This window comes from Trachemys scripta, chromosome 3 (genome assembly GCF_013100865.1).
Source record: "Trachemys scripta elegans isolate TJP31775 chromosome 3, CAS_Tse_1.0, whole genome shotgun sequence".
NCBI lineage: Eukaryota > Metazoa > Chordata > Testudines > Emydidae > Trachemys > Trachemys scripta.
This window is the reverse complement of record NC_048300.1, coordinates 6,734,115-6,756,433: the sequence shown is the minus strand read 5'-3', so window position 1 is coordinate 6,756,433 and position 22,319 is coordinate 6,734,115. Positions and strand designations below refer to the sequence as shown.

At 41.3% G+C, this 22,319-nt stretch overlaps 1 protein-coding gene across 8 annotated transcripts in view; it reads left to right on the top strand.

Moving 5' to 3' along the window:
• RIN2 (Ras and Rab interactor 2) overlaps nt 1-22,319 on the top strand; it is a 118,914-nt gene that overhangs the window by 60,730 nt on the left and 35,865 nt on the right. For 3 of the 8 annotated variants that reach the window (XM_034764043.1, XM_034764044.1, XM_034764046.1), the window contains 4 exons: nt 7,197-7,291; nt 16,515-16,707; nt 19,271-19,382; nt 21,477-21,549. In XM_034764043.1, coding sequence (XP_034619934.1) covers nt 7,197-7,291; nt 16,515-16,707; nt 19,271-19,382; nt 21,477-21,549 — 473 coding nt within the window. Of the gene's footprint in view, nt 1-3,059; nt 3,201-4,976; nt 5,043-7,196; nt 7,292-16,514; nt 16,708-17,647; nt 17,752-19,270; nt 19,383-21,476; nt 21,550-22,319 lie in introns of those variants that run through there. The other 5 variants (XM_034764050.1, XM_034764042.1, XM_034764047.1 and 2 more) reach the window with 4 other exon arrangements.

The window sequence follows — 22,319 nt, the reverse complement described above, 5'->3', positions numbered from 1 at the left end:
TTCTGCCGATTGAAGTCACCTAAAACAGGATTGGGGACTTCAACAGCAGAGTCCAGGGAAGGGGTAGGGACGGTTTTATGGCCTGCAGCATGCAGGGGGTCAGACCAGATGATCATAATGGTCCCTTCTGACCTTAAAGTCTATGAGTCTATATATACCAAAATGCAAACTCCATTTTGAATGTGCAGTCTTTTGCCTTGTCTCTTGGCTGTTTCAGCTTATCCATTCATATGGGTAGGTTCTATTCAGTTCACGTTAATGATTCTGGTCTTGAACCAGAATGTTAAGTGATTCAAATATCTCATCCCTTACCTTTTAAAATCAGTGTGCAAAGTGCATAGGGAAGTTCAGGCATGCATACTAATCATTAACATATTACCAAAATTTCCACATCCATCCCATCAACAAATATTTCTATTGATCCTAGAAAACCCAGGAACTATGCTACACATTCTTGAGCTCCATCTACTGGTACATTAGCTGTTAGCACCTCTTGTAACAATATCTGCCTGTAAACAGCAAAAAATGTAAACATTCTTATAACAATTTCCAGTTGGAATTCTGTCAACACTAGGGCAACTATTTTTGCTTTGACTAATTGTTTGTTTGTTTGTTTCAAAAAATTGTTTGTGCTTTCTGTGGAAAAATTCATTTTTCTTTTGTCAAAACAAAAACAAAACAAAAAAAATTGAAAACAAAAATATTTTGGCCAAAAACTGAGATTTTGATTTGGATATGTTTCCCCAATGCCTTCTGGGAATTGCAATTCGGTTGGCTTATGTCCCCATTCTCTTCTGTGGTTTGTACATGTCAGCTGGGCTTCAGCTCCCAAGATGCATCCTGGTCAAAGGACTCCCATGGTGCACAGCCTTCCCTTAACAAATCGCTGCGTCCTGGGCTTGCACCAGCTGTCCTGCCACTGTGACAGGGAGCGACAGGTACCCCATCCTTCTCCCCCAACTGTACCCCCTCAGTTCCTGCCCCTCCGGCAATGTCCTCTTTTTGGGAACCTGAAAGGTGGTAACCCTAGCATGGGGTCGCAACGCCACTCATGTTTAGCCTGCCCACCCCTCTATCGTGGATCTTGGGTGGATTGCCAAAAAAGAGAAAATGCAGTTTATGGGCCACCTTCATAAAAAGTTTGGGAACTACTCCGTTAATAAACTCCACACAGGCTCTCTCATGGCTAACACCAGTCTTGCCTGGAGCAGGTTTAATAACAAACAATTCAAAACAATCCTCAACGTCCTAAAACAAAGTCCATCACCACAACAACATAAACATTCATACTCCACTCTGGGACATTCAGCCAGTCCTGAAGCTTTTTTTGTTCCAGTCTGCTCTTCATCAAGCAACCACTCCCAGACCTTCCTTGCTGGAGCTGAGCCTTTTTCGTCTCTCCGTCTCTGGATAGCCCCCTTCTGCTGCTCTCCTGGACCCTCCTCTGGTTATTCAGGGTCTCCTGCAGGAACTTTTCTGCTTTCTACAGCCTCTGCCACAACTTCCTTTAGCAACATCCTCACCTCCCTGGGTTGAGAGAAGTCAGCAGGTAGCCAGCCTTCCCCTTTTGCAGTCTCCCCCTTTATAATTCCCAGGTGCTTTTCCTTAAGCCCAGTTGGGTAGCAGGTAATCCATCGCAGGTGCACTGGCCCCTGCTCCCTCTTAAAGGGGCCAGTCATCCAGTGACGACAGATTGCTTTCAATAGAAAAATAACACAGGGCTACTGTATCAATTGGTTGCTTTATTCCAATATTTAGTTAATTAAAAACCTCAATTTTTCAAAAATAAGTGAAGCTGCTGCAACAGTGGCAGTTTGATACCCCATGGATTCCAGGGATCTTGCTAAAGAATTTAGGGCCAGCTTTCTGTGGACTAGCTAGGGCCTTTTCTCAGATGGACAAATGGTTCTCTAGCTAGATGAGATTTTGCTTGGGTCACGCTTAAGAGGCCATGAGGAAACAATTGAATAGCAGAACTTTGGAGGGGCAACCCAGGTTGTCTTTAGATTCCTGTTCCTTCCTTAGAGTGAAGAGCGCTGTGATTTTAATGTTCTCCCCTGCTGTTCAGACGTTTCCTTTTGGCTAGTTTTTTCCCCCCTCTTTGGTTTAGTTAGGCAAGACTAAGAGGAAAGCAACCAAGTGCTCCTATTGTGGTGAGAGTGCACAATCAGGTCTGACCAGCTCCTCTGCATTTTATATGGCAAGCTTCTCAACTGTAATGCATGATCTTGGCTGAGGTATCTAAAACACCCAGCCTTGCTGCCTCTGTAGCTACTGAGGAGAGCAGACCTCTACAATTGAAGAGTGGTCAAGGTTGGTAGACCTCTGGGATGCCAAAGTAGTACAGGTAATTAGAGAAATGACTCTTCCTCCCCCCCCACTCCTGATAGACTTCTCTGTCCCAATTGCCTTTGTGGCAGCCAGAGGGCAGCTGGAGAATCCTTCCTCTGCTCCTGCTAAGTCCTAAGAAAGTACCTGAAATTAAAAGAGAGACCTATCGTGGAAGTCACTTGGGTTGCAAGTCCGTGCTTAAGTAATCTCTGTTCCCTTTGCCTCATTTGATAATGTCTTCTTAAAAACTGTGGCTCCCTCTTTTAATGTGCCAATTAAAAGTAGTCCACATAATTATTCTGAATCTTTGCCTCATGTAAGATGCTTGCAGGGCAGGCCTTAGGGCTTATGGGACCTTGTGCAAAGAAGCGTGAGGTACTATTGTAGTTCCTCCCTCCTTGCGATCAGGCCCTCCATTCTCTATGGTGGTGTTGGAGGCACTCTGACAGGAGGATTGGGGAGGAGGAGAGGGGACTCTGTGTCACCATATACATAGCATAGGTCTCAGGATGCTCCTAAATACCCAAAATGCTGCTCTCTTGACTTCAGAGATGTCCCTGTCAGCTTAATACTTCATATTGCAAAGGTCATTTTTAGAGTTGGTATACTGAATTAACCAGAATAATCCTTTAATAATAATAATTAATAATATATTTTAAAAATCTGCTTCTATGTAGTGATTTTCATTGTAGGATCTCGTACTTTATAAAGGTAAATAGAATTACAGGTCACACAGTGCATCATTGGCAATCAAGAGTTTGAACCCAGGTTTTCTAACTCATAATCTTCTATTCTAATAATTAGCTGACAATGTCTCCTTCTTAAATTACTTGGATTGAAGAAATAAGGAAGTAGCAAGTCTCCTGGAAGTAAGTGGTTACTCATCCCTGTACTGACCTCAGCATTTCAGCCACTTGGCATGCTCAGGGTTTGAAAACTCTATTTCCTCACAGTGAATAGGAAACCTCTGAGTGCATGTACCATCACTTTCCGCAGAACCTAAGCATTCTTCTTTTTTCCAAAACAAATACAAACAAACCCCCCCAAAAAACCACCAACAAAAAACCCCAAATAACCGTTTCTAGCCCTTATTGTGCAAAAAAACAAAAAAACCTGCCAATCCGAGGTTAATCCATTGCACTGCTGCCTTTCTGAATGTGCAGACAGATTGTTCCAGTGCCTCTGCTGCTGCTCATTGCTTTTTCAAACAGTAGGAAAATGGAAACAAGCCACAATCTCTCAGTTTTCAGTTCTCTGCAATGATAGTGAAACTGACAAAAATAGTTCAGTTGCACTCTGCTGCCTCTTTGGAAAGCTCTTAGCAACAGCAGCAGCAGAGATGATCAGTTGAGGTATTTGCTGGGGAGAGAGACTCAAAAATGAAGGATGTAGGAAGGGTAGAGTAGTGGAAACACCGATATTCCAGCCAGAAAGCTGAGGGAGGAGGTAGAGTAGTGGACTCGCACGTCTCTGTTGCAGCAGTCACAAGACAGAAGGGAGGTATAAAGTACTGGAACCTTGAGAAAGAATTCTCCTTCATTCTTCCAGAAGTCAGGCAGGTTGGGAAGGGAGAGAGAAGGTGCATGAGTTTTCCAATTTATCAGACACCTACTAGCTGGAAGCTGATATGAAAGATAGAGCCCTGGAACATTACCCTTTCCCTATATCTTGATGGGGTGGGGAAGGATGGTACAGTAGAACTTCAAAGTTACGAACATCTTGGGAATGGACGTGGTTAGTAACTCAGAAATGTTCGTAACTCTGCACAAACATTATGGTGGTTCTTTCAAAAATTTACAACTGAACATTGACTTAATACAGCTTTGAAACTTTACTATGCAAAAGGAAAAAATGCTGCTTTTAACCATCTTAATTTAAATCAGGGGTTCTCAACCTTGGGGTCGGGACCCCTCAGGGGGTCACTAGATTATCACATGGAGGGTCGTGAGCTGTCGGCCTCCAGCATTTATAATGGTGTGAAATATGTAAAGAAGTGTTTTTAATTTAAAAGGGGGGGTCGCACAGAGGCTTGCAATGTAAAAGGGGTCACCAGTACAAAAGTTTGAGAACCACTCATTTAAATGAAACAAGCACATAAACAGTTTCCTTACCATGTCAAATCTTATTTTTTAAACATTCCCTTTATTTTTTTAGTAGGTTATGTTTAACACAGTACTGTACTGTATTTGCTTTTCCTTTCCTTTCCTCTCTGCTGCTGCCTGATTGCATACTTTCCATTCTAAATGAGGGGTGTGGTTGACTGGTCAGTTCGAAACTCTGGTGTTCATAGCTCTGAGGTTCTACTGTAACTCATTTACTGAACAGTGGAACTCTGAATCTCTTGTCTGTGTCTGCAGCTAGAAAAATTAGTTCTCGGGAAAAATTGTCCAGCCTTATTATTTGGGTGCACAGATGATGAGATAAGTTTGGGTGAGGGGAGAGGGAAGCACTCTGTGTGTATTTTGTGCATATCTGTATAAATATATGTGAGATTTTATTGTGGGAGAGAGATGTGGTGACAAAAAGAGAGACAAAATATATAATGGAGGAGGTAGCGTGCACAATTTAGGGAAAAGGAGAAGAGAGAAAGAAAAGTGGAAGCAAACCTTGAAGACAATTCATAAATTCACTATGATTTATTACAGGAAAGAGAGGAAAAACTGGAGTGGAGTCAGGAACAGCAAGAAGGTTATAAAAGCCAGAGAAGTGCAGTAAGTCGTACTGGTTGTGTAGGACTTGGCATATATATTTCTTGACTAGTTTAGCTGATGAATAAATCCAGCCTGGGGCTATGGTGATCTGAGTTCAATTCCCTGCTATGTCACAGACTTCTGTGTGACCATGGCCAAGTCACTTAATCTCTTTGTGGCTCAGTTCCCCACCTGTAAAATGGGGGATAATAGCACTTCCCTGCTTTGCAGAGATGCTGTGAAGATAAATGCATTAAAGATTATAATGTGCTTAGATACTGTGATAATGGGAGGCACATAAAATAGATAATACCTCAAAGGGATCGCTCATCCTCGTGGCCTAGGTCTATCAATGACTAGCCTGCTTTTTTCCAACCAATAGGGTTGCCAATTATTTCTAGGCAGCGTCTCCCACCTAGCACTACCCGGTAACTGGTGGATTGATAGGCTTGTCGTTCGCTGTTTATAACCTCAGAAATGCATGACCACATGCTAGAATTGGATTAGGTTTGGCCAACTACATCTTTTAGTTTAGATTTTCAACTATGGAAACAAGGACTCTTTATTTTAACCATATAAAGCAGGACTACCTGGGCTGGATTCATCCCTACGGTAAAACCGGGAATGAATTTGGCCCCATGTATTAAAAGCCAACCGAATACACAGCTCTGTTCTTGGCAGTAAAGATGCCATTTCCATTGGTGTGTAGTGCACAAGAGGTGGGTTGCCTCCTAGTGTAGGGCGAGAAAATGACTTCAGTACAATGAAATGACTGTCAGTGTGGCTACTTCTGATGCCTAGAGACTCGCCATGCTTTTTCCCAATTCACTGTAGTGAGTCAAAGGATGCAATATGCGCATTTTCCTTAGTCAACACGAGGAAAGTCTTTCTTTTGTAAATTCTCAAAACAATGGTACACTGGTACTTAAGATTACTTACTAGGATTGTGATCCTGAAAGGGAAAAAGCCTATGAAAAGACAGAAGGATGTACTATATTTCCTGTAGTTTTATTATATAAACCCTGGAACCTATAACAGGACTGGAGAGCTCTAATCTAAATGTAGACTGAAACTTTGCCTTTGGATTGATCAAAATAATAATGTGCAATAAAAGAAGGCATGCCTGTCTGATGTCGGAGGAGAATCTCTTTGTGATTATGACACAATGGGGAAAAATGGTGTTTGGTGGTAATAGTACAGCACTTTGAAAACACTGTTCTTGTAAGGCTACCAATATTACTAAGATCTTAAGATATTGCCTCTTATGTGATGAAGAAGATAGCTTAGAGTTGGGTTGGAAAGGGTCTGGGTTTTGTTTTGTGGGGTTTTGTTTGTTTTTTAAAGCTTTGCTTACTTTTGGCTATTTTATTTTTTAAAAATCTGACTTCTCCTGTATTTATTCCATCTCACTTGCATCATGTACCAAGCACACTTTGATGCTATCCCTATGGAAAGTATAGGGGACTGAATGATTATGACATGTAAACTTGATGGGAGAATCATTTTCTGCTGTTTCCTAGCAAAATATTTGCAAACATTGGATTCATATAGGCCATAATTCCCATAATTGCTCAGTCACTGAGATTTCCCAGTAACCCTAAACTGAAGTCTCGTTCTGATCCCTCTGTTAAAGTACTGGACCACTTCATCATTTAACTAATAACCGGTCTGTTCGGATGCAGTCCAAGAGTTACTGCAAAAAGTAATTACTCTTTTATTTGTGCAAATATATTTATTTTTGTACTAAAGAATGCTGAAAATATGGTTTTGTGTACCTGTGAAAGAACTTCTGAAGTTTATGGGGGTTTTTTTTGGTGTTTTTATGGGCCTTTTTTTTAATTGTAGAACTGAATGTTACTGTAGTTAAACCATGTGTTTTTTTTTTTAATTAATACCTTACTATGTTTGTGCCTATTGAGACTACCGTATTAATATCTCTAATTAAAATAATAAACTGATCCAATTTCCTGGGATGTTATATTCTGCAGTTAAACTTCAATTGTCCTGCCTCCAAGAACAAGTAAAGTCTGTCCCTTACCCTTATTTTTTCTATTGTAAGGGAAGTCCAAATAGAATGTGATAAAAGGTTTGTAATGTCCAGTGACTAAACTTGTCCATTCTGTTTCCACGCCTCTTCCGCTTGCTTGACGTCATACTATTTTTGTCCCTGTCTAGCTCATTGACACAATTGCCTCAGAAATTGGAGAACTGAAACAAGAGATGGTACAGACAGATCTCATGCTGGAAGATGGATCCACTGATTTGCAAAGGTGACTTAAAAGTATAATATACCGGTAATAGTTCCTGGCAACATAAAGCCTATTTTCACCGTGCCGCTTTATTCAGGAAGCTGATATTTCTGTCATATTCATTAGCTTTCCTCCTGCGAACACAAAACGTTGTCGGTGCTGTGTAGGTGCTGTTGTAGATGCCTTAGTAATGAAGGCGTTTTCCTGTGAGCAGTGGGAGTGTCTGCCGATTATGTTGTATGTGTATTTGTTTTAATTTCTTTTAGAAGCAGTTGAACTTTGTGCACTCCGAGTTCCTTATAACAAACAACAAAAACCTAGGAAACAGATACACTTTTAAACACGGAAACTACTAACATTATTACTGCTGGTTGTGGAAATGAATCTAACTTTTACACTGTAAAGTGTTTTAGAAATATTCTTTGCTCCAGTCAACTTTGTGAAGATTCAGTAGAACTTACATACAATAACACATGGTAGTTTTGCCATTACAGGTTAGTAATAGTAAAGTATCGACTGCTATAAAGTGACCCACGTTATTAAAGTATTTGTGAGATATGTGTGAAGTTAGTTTAATTGAGACAATCTTTAAATATATGGACAGTAGACTGATGAATTTTGGGAAGGCTAAGAAAGATGTTACAGTACAAATAAAGTTATGACTCTTTTTTTAAATGAAAGGCAGAGTGCAGGTGTGGGTTATTATAACTGTTAATCTAAATCTATTGCTTTCTGTTGTCAAGCTAGGGAAATAGATAGTGTATGGTAAATATTAGGGCCAGACCTCCTTGGTTTTATCTTTTCTAATGTCTTTTTTAGCAGTATTGATATCTAGAAATGTTTGACAATTCAGTCCATGATGTTAAATTTTAGGGGATTTTTAATCCTCCTAAAAGGTGAAATATTAGTTGTGAAAGGAAAGTAACAGATTCAGACCTTTGAGTGTATTGGGTAAATACGCAGGTTTCTAACTAACTGATCTTTTTTAATATGCAACCTTGTTGTAGCTGTGTTGGCCCCAGGATATTAGAGAGACAGAGATTAGAGGTTATATCTTTTATTGATCCAATAAAAGATATTACCTCACCCACCTGGTCTTTTATAAGGCAGTGAAATGACCTCTTATTGCAGTACCTATTCATATCTCTGTAGCTAGTGCTTAGTTGCTGTTTTCATTGCAGATGCTCATTCAGGCATCTATAACTTAATACTTGAATTTGAATCCAGAGAAAATGTAATATACAAATTGTGAGACAATAGAGGTCTGTGTGTTTGGTTTCCTTTTAAAAATGATTTAAATCATCTTAACCGCTTTTCAGATACCCAGGATTTTAGAAATGTAGCGGCTGCAAGTACCTGTAGTTGTGTTCTAAAACCAGCTCCAAATAAATGTTCAAATTGTGACGTTTCAGCTTCCATTCATTTCAGCAGTTGTCTGGCACAAAGAAGTCTTAAAGAGATGTAATCAGCATCTGGGGGAGTGTAGCTAGTGTTGCCCCACCTTCTGTGAGTTGGCTCCCTTCATTAATAGGCGTGAGGGGGAAGGGCATACAGGGGTAGCAGTAAGGACCGCCACAAAGCCCATTGTTCTCCATGCTTTCTGAGCCATCCTGCTTTGTGCCTACAGGACAGCTCAGGGGTCTTTTGACTGCTGCTATTCTGTCCGTCCATGTCTCCCCCTCCACCCCCCGCTATTGTTCTGATAAGGCCAGAATTTGGCCCTGCCTTTTTCAAATGGAGTCTCATGTAGGTTTGTTTTGTTTTTTTAACTGATTAAGTGAGACTGGCAGCCTTATGTCTAAATGTGTTTTACATTTGTCAGGGCCAATTAATAATGTATTTAAATACTTTTCATGGTGTGGTATTCTAAGGTATATTGTCCATATTAGTGTCAACTGGCAGAGATTTTTTTTTTTTTTTTTTTTTTTTTAAATCAGTGGTTCCATTCATTTCCTTCCAATCATAGCAGCATGGAGAAAATTCATCACAGAGCTATCTCTTCCTGAGTGGAGGAGAGGAAACAGTCATGTCTGCAGCTCTGTTCCCTCTCCTCTCCTTCCTCCCCCAACCTTTCCCTGATCCCTGTGGATAGGAGAGAAACAGGCTGGGAGAATGCACATCACCACTGTTACATGAGGAACTTGCTGTCATACGCTACACTGGAAAGTTATGCAGCCCTTCCGCTCTAGTGAAGTCCCCTTGAGGAGCTGGGGCCCAGAAGTTCTGAGGACTAAAGGAAGAGCTGGCAGCAAGTCTTCATTAAGCTGCACTGTCAGGGAGGTGTGAGGGCCCCAGAGTCAGATTTGAGACACAGGGCCTCTGTTTGTCTCTCTGTCTAGAGACCATGGTACCCTTCATCCTAGTATCCGAGCATCTGAGGAGTGGAGATAAAGTAAAAGTGGCCTCCAAATTAGTTGAGGAGTGGGACCAAGAAAGAAAGAACAAATGCATCAGCAAGCATAAAATAGAGGGTATGTCCCGTTGCCCCAGCCGTCCTTCTGTCCATACACATAGTTCTCTCATCCAAATGAGGTGGTATCTTGAACCTGGGCTAGCTGGCCTGTCTGGAACTACAGCGCTACCCTTGAGCTGGTGACCTGGCTACACAGGCTAAACCACTCAGATTGTTAGTCCTCCAGTGCCTTCCCACAGTTCCTCATTGTGCCCAGAAGGACAGACAAGTTCTCCCCCAGTTTACTGAAAAAATGATGGAGTGGTTCAGCTTATTGCAGCATGGAGAGCCGTGGGATTCCAGTAACACACTGGTGAGAACAGTACCTGTGAGAACACAGTAACTTGGGTAGGAATTTGCAGTGTGCCTGCTCACACCTGGGCTAGGTTAACCTGCTGCTCAGACCCAGGTGCTGATCACCGAGTTAGCTCTGCAGTGAAGACATACCCAAAGTTACAGAGTAGGGGAAAGATGCTGTGTTTTATGTGCATGCTTTAGAGGGAAAGCTCCACTATCCTCTTAGGGTTTGTCTTGGCTGGGGCTTTGCTATAATGACACTCATCCGAGCTGCACCAGCACAGTCCCTAGTATAGGCAGACAGTGATGCAGTGCACTAGTGCAAACAATTATTTCATCTGTCTACACTCCAGGTTGGACCAGTGTAGCTACACTGATAGCTGTCATTGGAGCAAATCCTTAAACAAGGCCTTAGACTTAGGGCACATCTAAACTGCCTATTAGTTTGGACTACAAGGTGTGAACAGTAGTGAGCACCAAAGTGCTTTGCTGTAACTCCCCCATGTGGACGATGCAGGCATGAGCTAAAAGGTTCCTAGTTCTCATTAACAGTCCTCTTCAAACAGAACTTCATTAATGCGAAGTAGGAATCTTTTAGTTCACACCTGCAGGGTCCACGCAGGGGAGTTACAGCGCAGCACTTTAGTGCACACTGCTTTTCACACACCCCAGAGTCTGAATTGCAGAGCAGTGTAGATATGCCTTTACACAAGGCCTTAGACTCCAGGAAGGGACAGCAGTTCAGTTATTGGTACTACAACTACAGCAGCATAATTCATGTCTCTGAAATATGTGCAATCAGTAATGGCCCTTTGCACTACAGAAATTTTAATCTGTTTATCATGAAAGTTGAACTTACAAAGGTAGAATCATGTACAAAAAAACTGCATTCAAAAACAAAACAGTGTAAAACTTTAGAGCCTACAAGTCCACTCAGTCCTACTTCTTGGTGAGCCAATCAGACAGACAAACAAGTTTGTTTACATTTGCAGGAGATAATGCTGCCTGCTTCTTGTTTACAATATCACTTGAAAGTGAAAACAGGCATTCGCATGGCAAGATATTTACATGCCAGATGTGCTAAAGATTCATATGTCCCTTCATGCTTCAACCACCATTCCAGAGGACATGCTTCCATGCTGATGATAGGTTCTGCTTGATAATGATCCAAAGTAATGCGGACTGACACGTGTTCATTTTCATCATCTGAGTCAGATACCACCAGCAGAAGGTTGATTTTCTTTTTTGGTAGTTCGGGTTCTGTAGTTTCAACATCAGAGTGTTGCTCTTTTAAGACTTCCAAAAGCATGCTCCACACCTCGTCCCTCTCCGATTTTGGACGGCACTTCGATTCTTAAACCTTGGGTTGAGTGCTGTAGCTACACCTCTACCCCAATATAATGCGACCCGATATAACATGAATTCTGATATAACGCGGTAAAGCAGTGCTCTGGGGGCGCGGGGCTGTGCACTCCGGCGGATCAAAGCAAGTTCGATATAACACGGTTTCACATATAACACGGTAAGATTTTTTGGCTCCCGAGGACAGCGAGGTAGAGCTGTATTTTTAGAAATCTTACATAGGTACCTTCTTTGCGTTTTGTCAAATCTGCTGTGAAAGTGTTCTTAAAATGAACATGTGCTGGGTCACCATCCAAGACTGCTATAACATGAAATATATGCAGAATGCAGGTAAAATGGAGCAGGAGACATACAATTCTCCCCCCAAGGAGTACAGTCACAAATTTAATTGACGCATTATTTTTTTTAATGAGCATCATCAGTATAGAAGCATGTCCTCTGGAATGGTGGCCGAAGCATGAAGGGGCATATGAATGTTTAGCATCTCTGGCATGTAAATACCTTGCAATGCTGGCGACAAAAGTGCCATGCAAATACCTGTTCTCACTTTCAGGAGACATTGTAAATAAGAAGTAGGCAGCAGTATCTCCCGTCAATGTAAACAAAGTTGTTTGTCTTAGCGATTGGCAGTAGGACTGAGTGGACTTGTAGGCTCTAAAGTTTTACATTGTTTTATTTTTGAGTGCAGTTATGTAACCAAAAAAAATCTGCATTTGCAAGTCACACTTCCACAATAAAGAGATTGCACTTCAGTACTTGTATGAGGTGAACTGAAAAATACTATTTATTTTGTTTATCATTTTTACAGTGCATATATTTGTAATAAAAAAATAATATAAAGTGATCACTGTACATTTTGTATCCTGTGTTGTAATTGAAATCAATATTGAAAATGTAGAAAAACATCCAAAAATATTTAATAAATTTCAGTTTGTATTCTATTGTTATAAGTGCAATTAATCGCAATTAATTTTTTTGAGTTAATCACGTGACTTAACTATGATTAATTGACAGCCCTACTTTTTACAGTTGAGCTCACAATTAGGGTAAATTTGTATGCCCAGTTATTACAGTGAGCATGGATTAAATTTAAAGATCACTTTAAGGTTCTTTTATGCTGCCTAGGTGGTATAAAGGGGCCTTCATGTAAATGGGAATCAGACCCACCATCCTGTTTGCAACAGTCCTGGGAAACAATAAGGACTCAGTTCTGAATTTCCTAACCTTTGTGGGTTAAACTCATTGTTATCTGAACAGCAGACCAGCCAGATCTCCCGTGTTTGGGGTGTGTCTGTCCTGCCCTCTTGCTCGGAGAAGATCATTTTCTGCATTTTTTTTCTCGAAGGGATAAACTGTCACAGTAAAGTTTGCAGGATTTAAGAAGAGACTTGGCCTAGGAATGGGCAAGAACTTTTAAAGATTGTATAATCCCCCATTTGTATAAGAGAACAGCTATTCTTTTGTGCCCTCTCCTGAAAAAGTGTCTTTTTCTTAGATATCACTGATTTCATATTAGATTTCTAACTACGGGTGTGTTAAAATCAACACTGGTTGATTTCAGTTTCTGCACTTTTTGGTGAGGGTTTCAGTGGGGCTTTCTTGGCTTCACTGCCCAAGAACTGTAATTTTGATTTCCAAAGCCCAGAATGCTTAGACATGGGTAAGCACAACAAAATCCTGTTGTTTTGGTTTGGGGTTTTTTGTGTCACTTCCCGGCCTAACAAAGAGAAATACTGTATGGGGAGGTGGTCTGTATTTTTACTGCCGGAGCAAGTCATCTGAGCTTAAGCAGTGATGGGCAGCGATGATACAAGCAACTAAAGGCCTGCTCCAGGTAAAGAAGGGCCTGCAGAGGCCTTAAATGAACAGATTATGGGGGACTAAAAATGAAAAAACCAGAGTCAGGAGTGCAGGTTACAGGGTCAAAGCAACAGATTCAGAGGGGATTGAGAAACTGACGAAAAGCCACTATAGCTGACAATCCCAGGGGAAACAGACACATTGGGTGGCAGAAGTGTGCACATGGATGTGGACACACATTCCAGCCCTCTGCTTACAGGCAGTATATCATACTGATTACAAGTTTCAACGTGCGCTGTGGACTTATTACCATGAGTTAATTGTAGTTAGGATACAGTTAATTATTCATTTCAGCTCTTACCTTCCAAGTATTTCCTCCATAATTGTGGGGTTTCATGAACATAAACAAACTAGGCAAAATGTCTGGTTTTCTTTAGTTCCCATGTGAGTTATGCTGAAACCTAGGGAGAATGTAAATCTTTCTAGGGGGATTTGAACATAATCAGTGCAAAACATACCAGAATCTATAATAGTTTTATCTCAAACCTACAGAACTTCCATGCAGATTTTTGTTTGCTTTGGTTTTCTGGTTTACTTGGCACTAGTCTTGAATATCAACAGAAGACCGCATTATAAAACACCGGGAGAATCATTAAATAGTAAAATGTAATGCATTTTAAAAATTAACTTGTGTGGGGTTGATAAGATGAGTCACTGCTGATCCTGCTCTGAAGCATTAGTTCATGTGAATAAGAGAGAGCATTTGGTAGGTGTGGAAAGACACTTTACACTGATGTATCCATAATCTTTTGTCTGTGTGAGAGGCCAACATAAACAGCTGCAGTGAGCTTCTGCAGTTCAATTTTGTGTATCTAGGTCATGGAGGTGTGGACACCTATACTATGTTCCTTCCTGTACCTGGCATGTGGAATGGTTAGTGTGGATAGAGCTTTTGATAAACACCCTCTGGCTGAAATAAGTAGTTGTCAAGGTTAATCTTTTAACATATAGCATAAAGAGCGTGTATGACCATGCGTTTGGAAGCATTAAGATCTGAGTTGCTTTTAATCCACTGGTAAATCTCTCTCTCTCGCACACACTCACTCACTCACACTCTCCCCCTGTAACTTGTTATAATTTATCATTTGTTTCTGGCAGCACCAACAGCAGCCTAGGTGTTTTGCAAATATAAAAGGGCCTGTCTCTACTTATAGCTTGTATTCTAATGTAACAAGCAGAGATGGAGGGTAGGGGAATGGGGAAATGCAAGCCAGGCAGGTGGTGATTGGACACATTGTGGTAATAGAAAATTTTAATGACTGTTGTAGCTCTTACTTGGCCATGCAATAAGAGTGAGTAAGTTCACATCCCTCCTCCCACTCCCCCCCAATTTCCCTTCTCAGACTTTGATCATAGTAGGGAGAACCCGGGACTGTTTGTCCAGCTGTCCTGACTGTGAACAAGTAGTCAGGGAGTGGGGGAGCAATGGGGTGTGGGGCGTGGCTCTGCCCCTCCTGTTCTGACTGGAGTAGCTGGCGGGGTGCATAGTGGAGAACGAGCTGCTCCATGAAAAGGGGTGAAGCAACTTACTCCCCCTTCAGAACAAGCAGTGAGCATGGAGAAAATGTGACCTACAATTTGGTCCCTGATCTGCTCCTGGGGTTGCACAGCTACGTGCCAGACCTTCATACTCAGGGCAGATCGTAAAGTCACAACGTAGTCTGGTGTGACTGGTAGGATTGAGAGCCATGTTCTCTCATTCGGAGGGAGAACATCTCTGCTCTTGATCTCTAGGGCATACGCACTTGTGCTCAGAGTTTTCCTGTGCCTGGTCTAATTTCTGCATCAGGAGATCAGTTACCAAAGTAACAGTTCTGTAATTGTTTCTAATAAGGGAAGAATCACAGGATGTTCTTTAGTTGGGAAATAAGGAAGGAGTGCAGACATTTATGCGCAAGCCATACTGCGTGTTCAAAAGTTTGGAATTGATGAAGAAAATTGGAATAAAACAACCATACAGTGCTGAGTTCATTTTGTTTCTTTGCAAGCACATGGTTTTAGTATGTAGTATCAGCAGCCCCAGTGCGTGCTGTTATTATTCAGTTAAACAAGCATTTTAATAACTTGCTACCCCGCCACTAAATAAATTTAACTCAGGATAGCTTGCCAAGTTCTCCTTTTAGGGCCAGTTTCTGCCTTCTTTCCCTACTTGGAAAGAATTAAGTGTCAAAACCAAAGCACTTTAAACTTTATACATCGATTTATCTGTTTACTTTCAATTGTGAGGCAAGGACATTTTAAAGGTAGTGATGAAAGGCCTCACTTTGACACACAGTAAAATGTTCGATAGAGAAGCTGGAAGAAAGTGGGTTTAAAATGCAGGCCATGTTTGTTTGCATTACGTTAGTACCGACAGGCCGTGGTTAGGATCAGAGTCCCATTGTGCTTGGCACTGTACACACAGGAAGGACAAAAGTAGTCCCTGCCCCAAAGAGCAAACAGTCTCTGATTATGTTAGAACACAACAGATGGGTAAATGGGAGGATGAGGGATTGGTGAAACAAGCCAGTTTTACACTGTAAGTGATAGTCACAGCTCATTGTGGTCAGCTGGCAGCATATTGTAGGCATCATAGTCAAGGTGAGTCTTAAGGAGGATCGTCTGAATTTTTTTGGAAGGGTTTCTCCCATGCATAAGGGTCACCAAGGGAGAAGGCAGAGAGGTGTTTGAAGGAGAAGCTGAGTGACAGGAGCATTAGATTAATAGAGTGGCTAGTTAGGGGGAGCCTAAGTCATGAAAAGCCTTAACAGCAAAGAGAAGAAGCTGGTGTTTCATGTGGAGGAAAAGGGAGTGCCAGCTGAGTGGTGCAAAGAGGGGAGTGCCACGGACTGAGCAGCATTTTGAATGGACTTGAGTGGCGCAAGGTTTCTGCAGGTTCTAACTTTTGGGATCCAGATGAGAATAAAAATATCTGAATAATAATAATAATAATAATAAAACTCTTAACATGAACATAAGAGAGGAATGGATTTTAAAAACAATACCCTACTTAATATAGACAGGCATGCATATGGGTGTGTATAGTATCTCCTTGTAGTTAATTGCTGGACTTCAAAAGGCTATTATCCACCAGACAGTAATGTACTATAACTTGCTCTTAAAGAGAATTTGTGGTCAGTACTAGTGATATGAAATCTCAACAGCAGAAATACCTAGTAAGGGGGATACCCACAGTGTGGTTATTTAAGAGAATTCCCTGTTTGTAGAATTGTTTGTTCTTTGAGAAATGTACTTGCCTACATTTTAATTGTTGTTTAATTCTCTTCCTCATAGCCTAGTAAAGGACATGGATAATGTCTGTCCTGAGAAAAAGGACTTAAAAGGCTGTCCCCGGGACTCTGGCTATGACAGCCTCTCCAATAAACTCAGCATACTAGATAAACTTCTCCACACCCATCCTGTGTGGCTACAGCTTGGCCTGAATGATGCTGAAGCAGTGGAAATTCTGCAGTCCCAGCCTCCTGGAGTAAGAGACAAATCTTCATCATGTTTTAATTTATTTACAGTCTCTCTTCCTAAGGTAGCACACGCTCCCCAGTGGGTACATACAGAAAAGGAAGCTCATTCCTTAGGGCCACAGCAGTTCGAGTCTGGGATGAGACATCCCCCTTATGTGATAGCCACCCTCTTGGCTGATGCTTTGTGGATTGAACTAGGGCCAAAAACATGAGCTGATATAGCTACAGAGCCCTGCCTCTCTAGCTGGGGCTGTAGAAGACTCATGTTTTCTATGGATCAGGCACAGAGGAGGGACCTGTAACGCACACTGACCAATGGCTCACACTATTATTAGATTTGCTGGGCCGGACCCTGGGCCCAGGTAAAAATTCTCCCTAGGCGAGGGAGCTCTCGGCTAGTGTAAAGCTGGAGTAGCCAGTTTGTTCTCTAGGTGCACCCCACCTCCTGGCCCAGGGGGCTTGTCAGAGGTGGGAGTGGGCAGGATGGAGTGCAGCTGCACTCCATTAATTCTTGGCTGGTGTATGGGCCTTGGGGACTCTGAGACTCCAGATCTCTCTAGCCTGTGCTGGAGCTGGATTTGATGCAGCATGTTAATTTGGGGAGCCTTATCTGGCTCTCTGATAGCACCTCATCTTTCTCCTACCCTCAGCAGATCTCTGTGCAGGAAAGAATCTGACCTGCTAGGCTTACAAGTGCAAACAAAAATCTTTTTCTAACTATCAGCACATCGCACTTGGCCTAAGGCCTAAAAGGGCCATCATCAATTTGAATAGCTCATTTCTGTCTGAAAATGTTGATCTTCCATTATTATGAGTAATACTGTGCCTAAGCTGAAAACAGTTAGTAGAAAACCATTTTTCCTCCTTTTGTTTACTTTGTGCCAGTGACAGCATTTGTGTACAGTCAGTGTAATTGTTTCCCTTCTACAGTCAGGCTCCAGTCCTTCAATGAGCTCCGTGTGGGTGGACCTCAGTATCCATGTGGAGCCCTGTTGACTTACATGGATTATTCCTCAAATGTGTGAAAAGCAGCTTGCAAGAATGGGACCAAAGTTAGTTTCTTTCTTGATGAAAAGCCCCTTATAAACATTGGGAGGGGAGCAGAAAAGTGCTTATAAATCCATTTAAAAAAAAACAACCTTCAATTGAAGTGAACTTCGGTGGGAATTGGGCACCTTAACTCACTTAAATTCCTTTGAATGTCCCAGATTTAGTTTTTCAACTCTCTTATCCCTGTAATCAAATCAAAATTTACACTTTATTAAACATATTTTGGGGATTGAAATTTGCATTCTTGATTATAGCTATTTACATCCTCAAATATTTGTGTTGCATTTGTGTTTTAAAATGTATAACCGTGGAAGTTGAAGCTAGACAAATTCAAACTAAAAATAAAGCTCACTTTTTTTAATAGTGAGAGTAATTTAACCATTGAAGCAGCATACAGATGGATATTAGTGGATACTCTGTCACTTTGTCTTTTAAAATGAAGATGGGATCTTTGTAAAAGATGTAGTTTAATTCCACCATAAGTTATTGGATTTAAGAAGACAGGTTAGTAATGGAGAGCGAGTGAGATCACTTAATCAACTGGATATAAGCAAATAATATGCATTTTAATACAGCTAAATATAAACATAGACCACTGGGAACAAAGAATGTAGGCCACACTTACAGTGTGGGGGACTGTATCCGGGGAAGCAGTGACTCTGAAAGATGTGGTGTGGAGGATAATTAACTGAACATGAGCTCCCAGTGTGACTGTGGCCAAAAAGAACTAATGCAATCCTAGGATGCATAAATGGGGGAGTCTCAAGTAGGAGTAAACAAGTTATTTTACCTCTGTTTTTGTCACTTGTGTGACCACTTATGGAATACTGTATCCAGGTACCCACAATTCAAGAAGGATGTTGATAAATGGGAGAAGGTTCAGAGAAGATCCACAAGAGTCATGAAAGGATTAGAAAACATGCCTGTAGTGATAAACTAAATAGATGGAGCTCTTTGTATCTAATGGGGAACAAATACTTAATAATGGGCTCTTCAGCTTAGTAGAGAAAGGTGTAACACGATCAAATGGCTGGAAGTTGAAGCTAGATAAATGTAGACTGGAACCGAGGTACACCTCTACGTCTATATAACACGACCCGATATAACATGAATTCTGATATAACGTGGTAAAGCAGTGCTGGGCGGGGGTGGGCTGCGCACTCCAGCGGATCAAAGCAAGTTCGATATAACGCGGTTTCACCTATAATGCGGTAAGATTTTTTTGGCTCCCGAGGACAGTGTTATATCGAGGTAGAGGTGTATACATTTTTAATGGTGAGAGTAATTAACCATGGAACAATTTACAAAAGGTGATGATGGATACTCCATCACTGACAATTTTTACATCAAGATTGGATGTTTTTTTAAAAGATCTGCTCTAGGAATTTTGGGAAAGTTCTCTGGCCTGTGTTATGCAGGAGGTCAGATTAGATTATTTTAATGGTCCTTTCTGGCCTTAATCTATGAAAAACATCTATAACAAAGATTTCTAAAGTTTTATTTCTTTTCCCCTCTTGATAGATCTTTCTGGTTAGGAAATCCAGAAGAATGCAGAAGAAAGTCCTATCGCTCCGTCTACCCAATGAATTTGGATCTCGCCTCAAGGAATTTGCAATAAAAGAAAGCACATATAGTAAGTCATGTATTATGGGAGTCATTTGCTATACTGTATGGGCCAGATTCACTTTGCATCGGTGAAACCCAGTGTCTGGGCTCTAGGCTGTAAGCAGCAAAAAAAAAAATCAACCAGAGTCAGGGGAATAACAGTGCAAGCTGCCTACAACCCACACTCTGCTGTGGATTCCAAAGCCATCTGGGCAGACCTTCACGTGAGTGGGGCTGGCCCTGGAGAGGGTGGGCATTGTGCAGATTAAGGCTTTGATTCAATGAGGTACTTAAAAACATATGCCTAACTTGCCATAAGCAAGGGAGTAGTCCTACTGAAGTCAATTAGAATACTCATATACTTAAAGTTAAAGCATGTGCATAAGTACCATGCTGAATGGGGGCCTCACTGCTTGTTATAGGCAGTCTCCACTTGTGAGGCTTCCATAGAACCCCACCAGAATTTAAAATTGTCCTTCCCTGATGATGCCACCATCACCCTCCACCATGTGACTTCTCTTCTGGCACATCTTTGCCCTGGGCACAAAGGAGAATCTGGGTTTATGTATTATTTTTAGTCATTTGTTTCTCAGATTTAAGAACAATTTTCACCAATCACGGGATCAGAAATGTAACCCCATTGAGAAACATTTCTAATAATCCTTGGTATCCATGATGATGCAAGTATTATTTGTTCCATGTCTAAGGCCTTGTCTAAACTGCCACTTTACAGTGCCGAAACTTTCTCGCTCAGGGGCGTGAAAAAAACACCCCCCAGAGCGATGCAAGTCTCAGCACTTTAAAATGGCAGTGTAGACAGTGCACCGGCGCTGGGAGCCGTGCTGGTAGCTCCTCCCCTCGTGGGGGTGGGTTTTTTACAGTGCTGGGAGAGCGCTCTCCCAGCGCTAGTGCCTTGACTACACAGCCGCGGCAGTGCTTTAACATTGGTAGTGAAGCCATACCCTTAGTTACTAGAAATAAAACATAGGCTGGGTTCCAGTAAGTTTCAAAACAAAGCTGTAGTGATCTCTATGAAAAGAGGGTGTGAAAAACAGTTCTAGGTAAAACTGAGAATAAAAATAGGAAGCTGTATCTTCCTCAGATTGTAGCACAGTTTGGAAGCTGCAAATAGAACAAAGGGGTTATCTTAACAACATGCTGAAAACTGGGATTGAAATTGAGCAACAGAGTTTCAGCTAAGCAGCCTTCTTCAGGAATGATCTGTGAAGGAAAAGATATAAAGACCTTTATCTTTTTATGGTGTCCTTATGTGATTGAGCTTTTTTTCTTTCTCATGTTTATCCATTACGATTCCCCTGAATCTTTACTTACATGGCTTCTTTACTCAGAGTGACATTTACTACTGACAGGAATGGCTGGCTCCATGTTTGAAGTCAATGGAGTTGCACCAGCTTGTATTTGTATTTATCCGTGGTCTGTAAACATGTATTGATATCAATACAAAACCATGGTGGAAATTACATGGGAAAGGTCTTTATTATTTCTGTGCATTTAAAATAACAATTTTTGAATTTTTAGAAAAGTTCTAGTGCAGCTTTATTAGAAAAAAAAATATTTAGCTAAACAATTTGTAATAGCCATCACAAAGCATTAGTATGAATCAGACTTGGTTGGAGAGCTTTGTTAAAAGGGGAATGATTCATAGGTTTGCCACCTATCATTACTAGTGGTTACTGTATTGCTGCTAATGTAATTGAGGCAAAAAATGGGTGCCAAGAGAAAGAAAGAAAGAAAGGTTTTTAATTAACTTGGCTATATTAGTACTATGAATAACACAAGGTCTCAGTTGTTGACTAGCTGTTCTGTTAGAAGTTGTGCAATTTTAATCTCCTTTGATTCATTTCCCAAGGATTAGAACATGTTTGGAATGAAAAAAACAAACCCACCGCCCAGACTATCAGTATGTTTACTAGAATGTTTTTGACCGAGACACACACTCCTCCACACAGTTGTTTTTGATTAACAAAACAGTAGTCACTTAGATGCTGCAAACTCCTTACTACGTACGCTGTGCAAAAGCCAGGAGTGTTTATATTAAGACTGGTTTCTTGGAATGTGCATTGAAAGACTGATCTGTTTTTTTCATAATCTTTCTTTGCAGCCTTTTCTTTGGAGGGCTCTGGAATAAGTTTTGCTGATTTATTCAGGCTCATCGCTTTCTACTGTATTAGCAGGTAAGATTGTATTATGTTATGTTTTGAGTAGCGTTTGCTAGACCATCCTTAAAAATAAGTAACCGTCCATAAGGATTTTCTTGATTAAATATGGTATAAATATTCATCATCATCATCATCTCCCTTTGCCAAGGTTGGATAGGATTGACTTCCATTGGTTTCTTGGCTTAGATAAGTACCTAGACTGCCAGCCACCTTAAATCTAGTATAAATATTACTAATCTATAAATATTAGTAGACTGTTTTAGAGGATAACTGGCTAAATAATAAGAGAGCATGAACTGAAGCTAAGAAAACACAAAAGAAAGTCCTTGTTACCCACTTTCTTACGTGGCACTGACTAACAAAGGATAGTGACTGTTATTGCAGAAAGTAGTATAGAACACTTCATTGACTAGACAGGGTAAATGTCTGTTTGTTATGCAACAGGACAGCCAAAAGGTTTGTAAACTGCAGAGAAAATGTGAAAGTTTTTTGACAAATTTCAGTGTTATGATTTTCTTGTTAAACCAGGGGTGGCCAACCTGAACCTGAGAAGGAGCCAGATTTACCAATGTACGTTGCCCAAGAGCCACAGTAATAACTTCAACCGCTCCCCATCAGCTCCCCTCCCCGCTGCTCCCAGTGCCTCCCGGCCACCGGGGATCAGTGCCTCCCGCTCCCTCCCGATCAACTGTTTTGTGGCATGCAGGAGGCTCTAGGAAGGAGGGGGAAGAGCCAGGGCACGGCAGGCTCAGGGGAGGGGATGGGAAGGGGTGGATTGGCAGCAG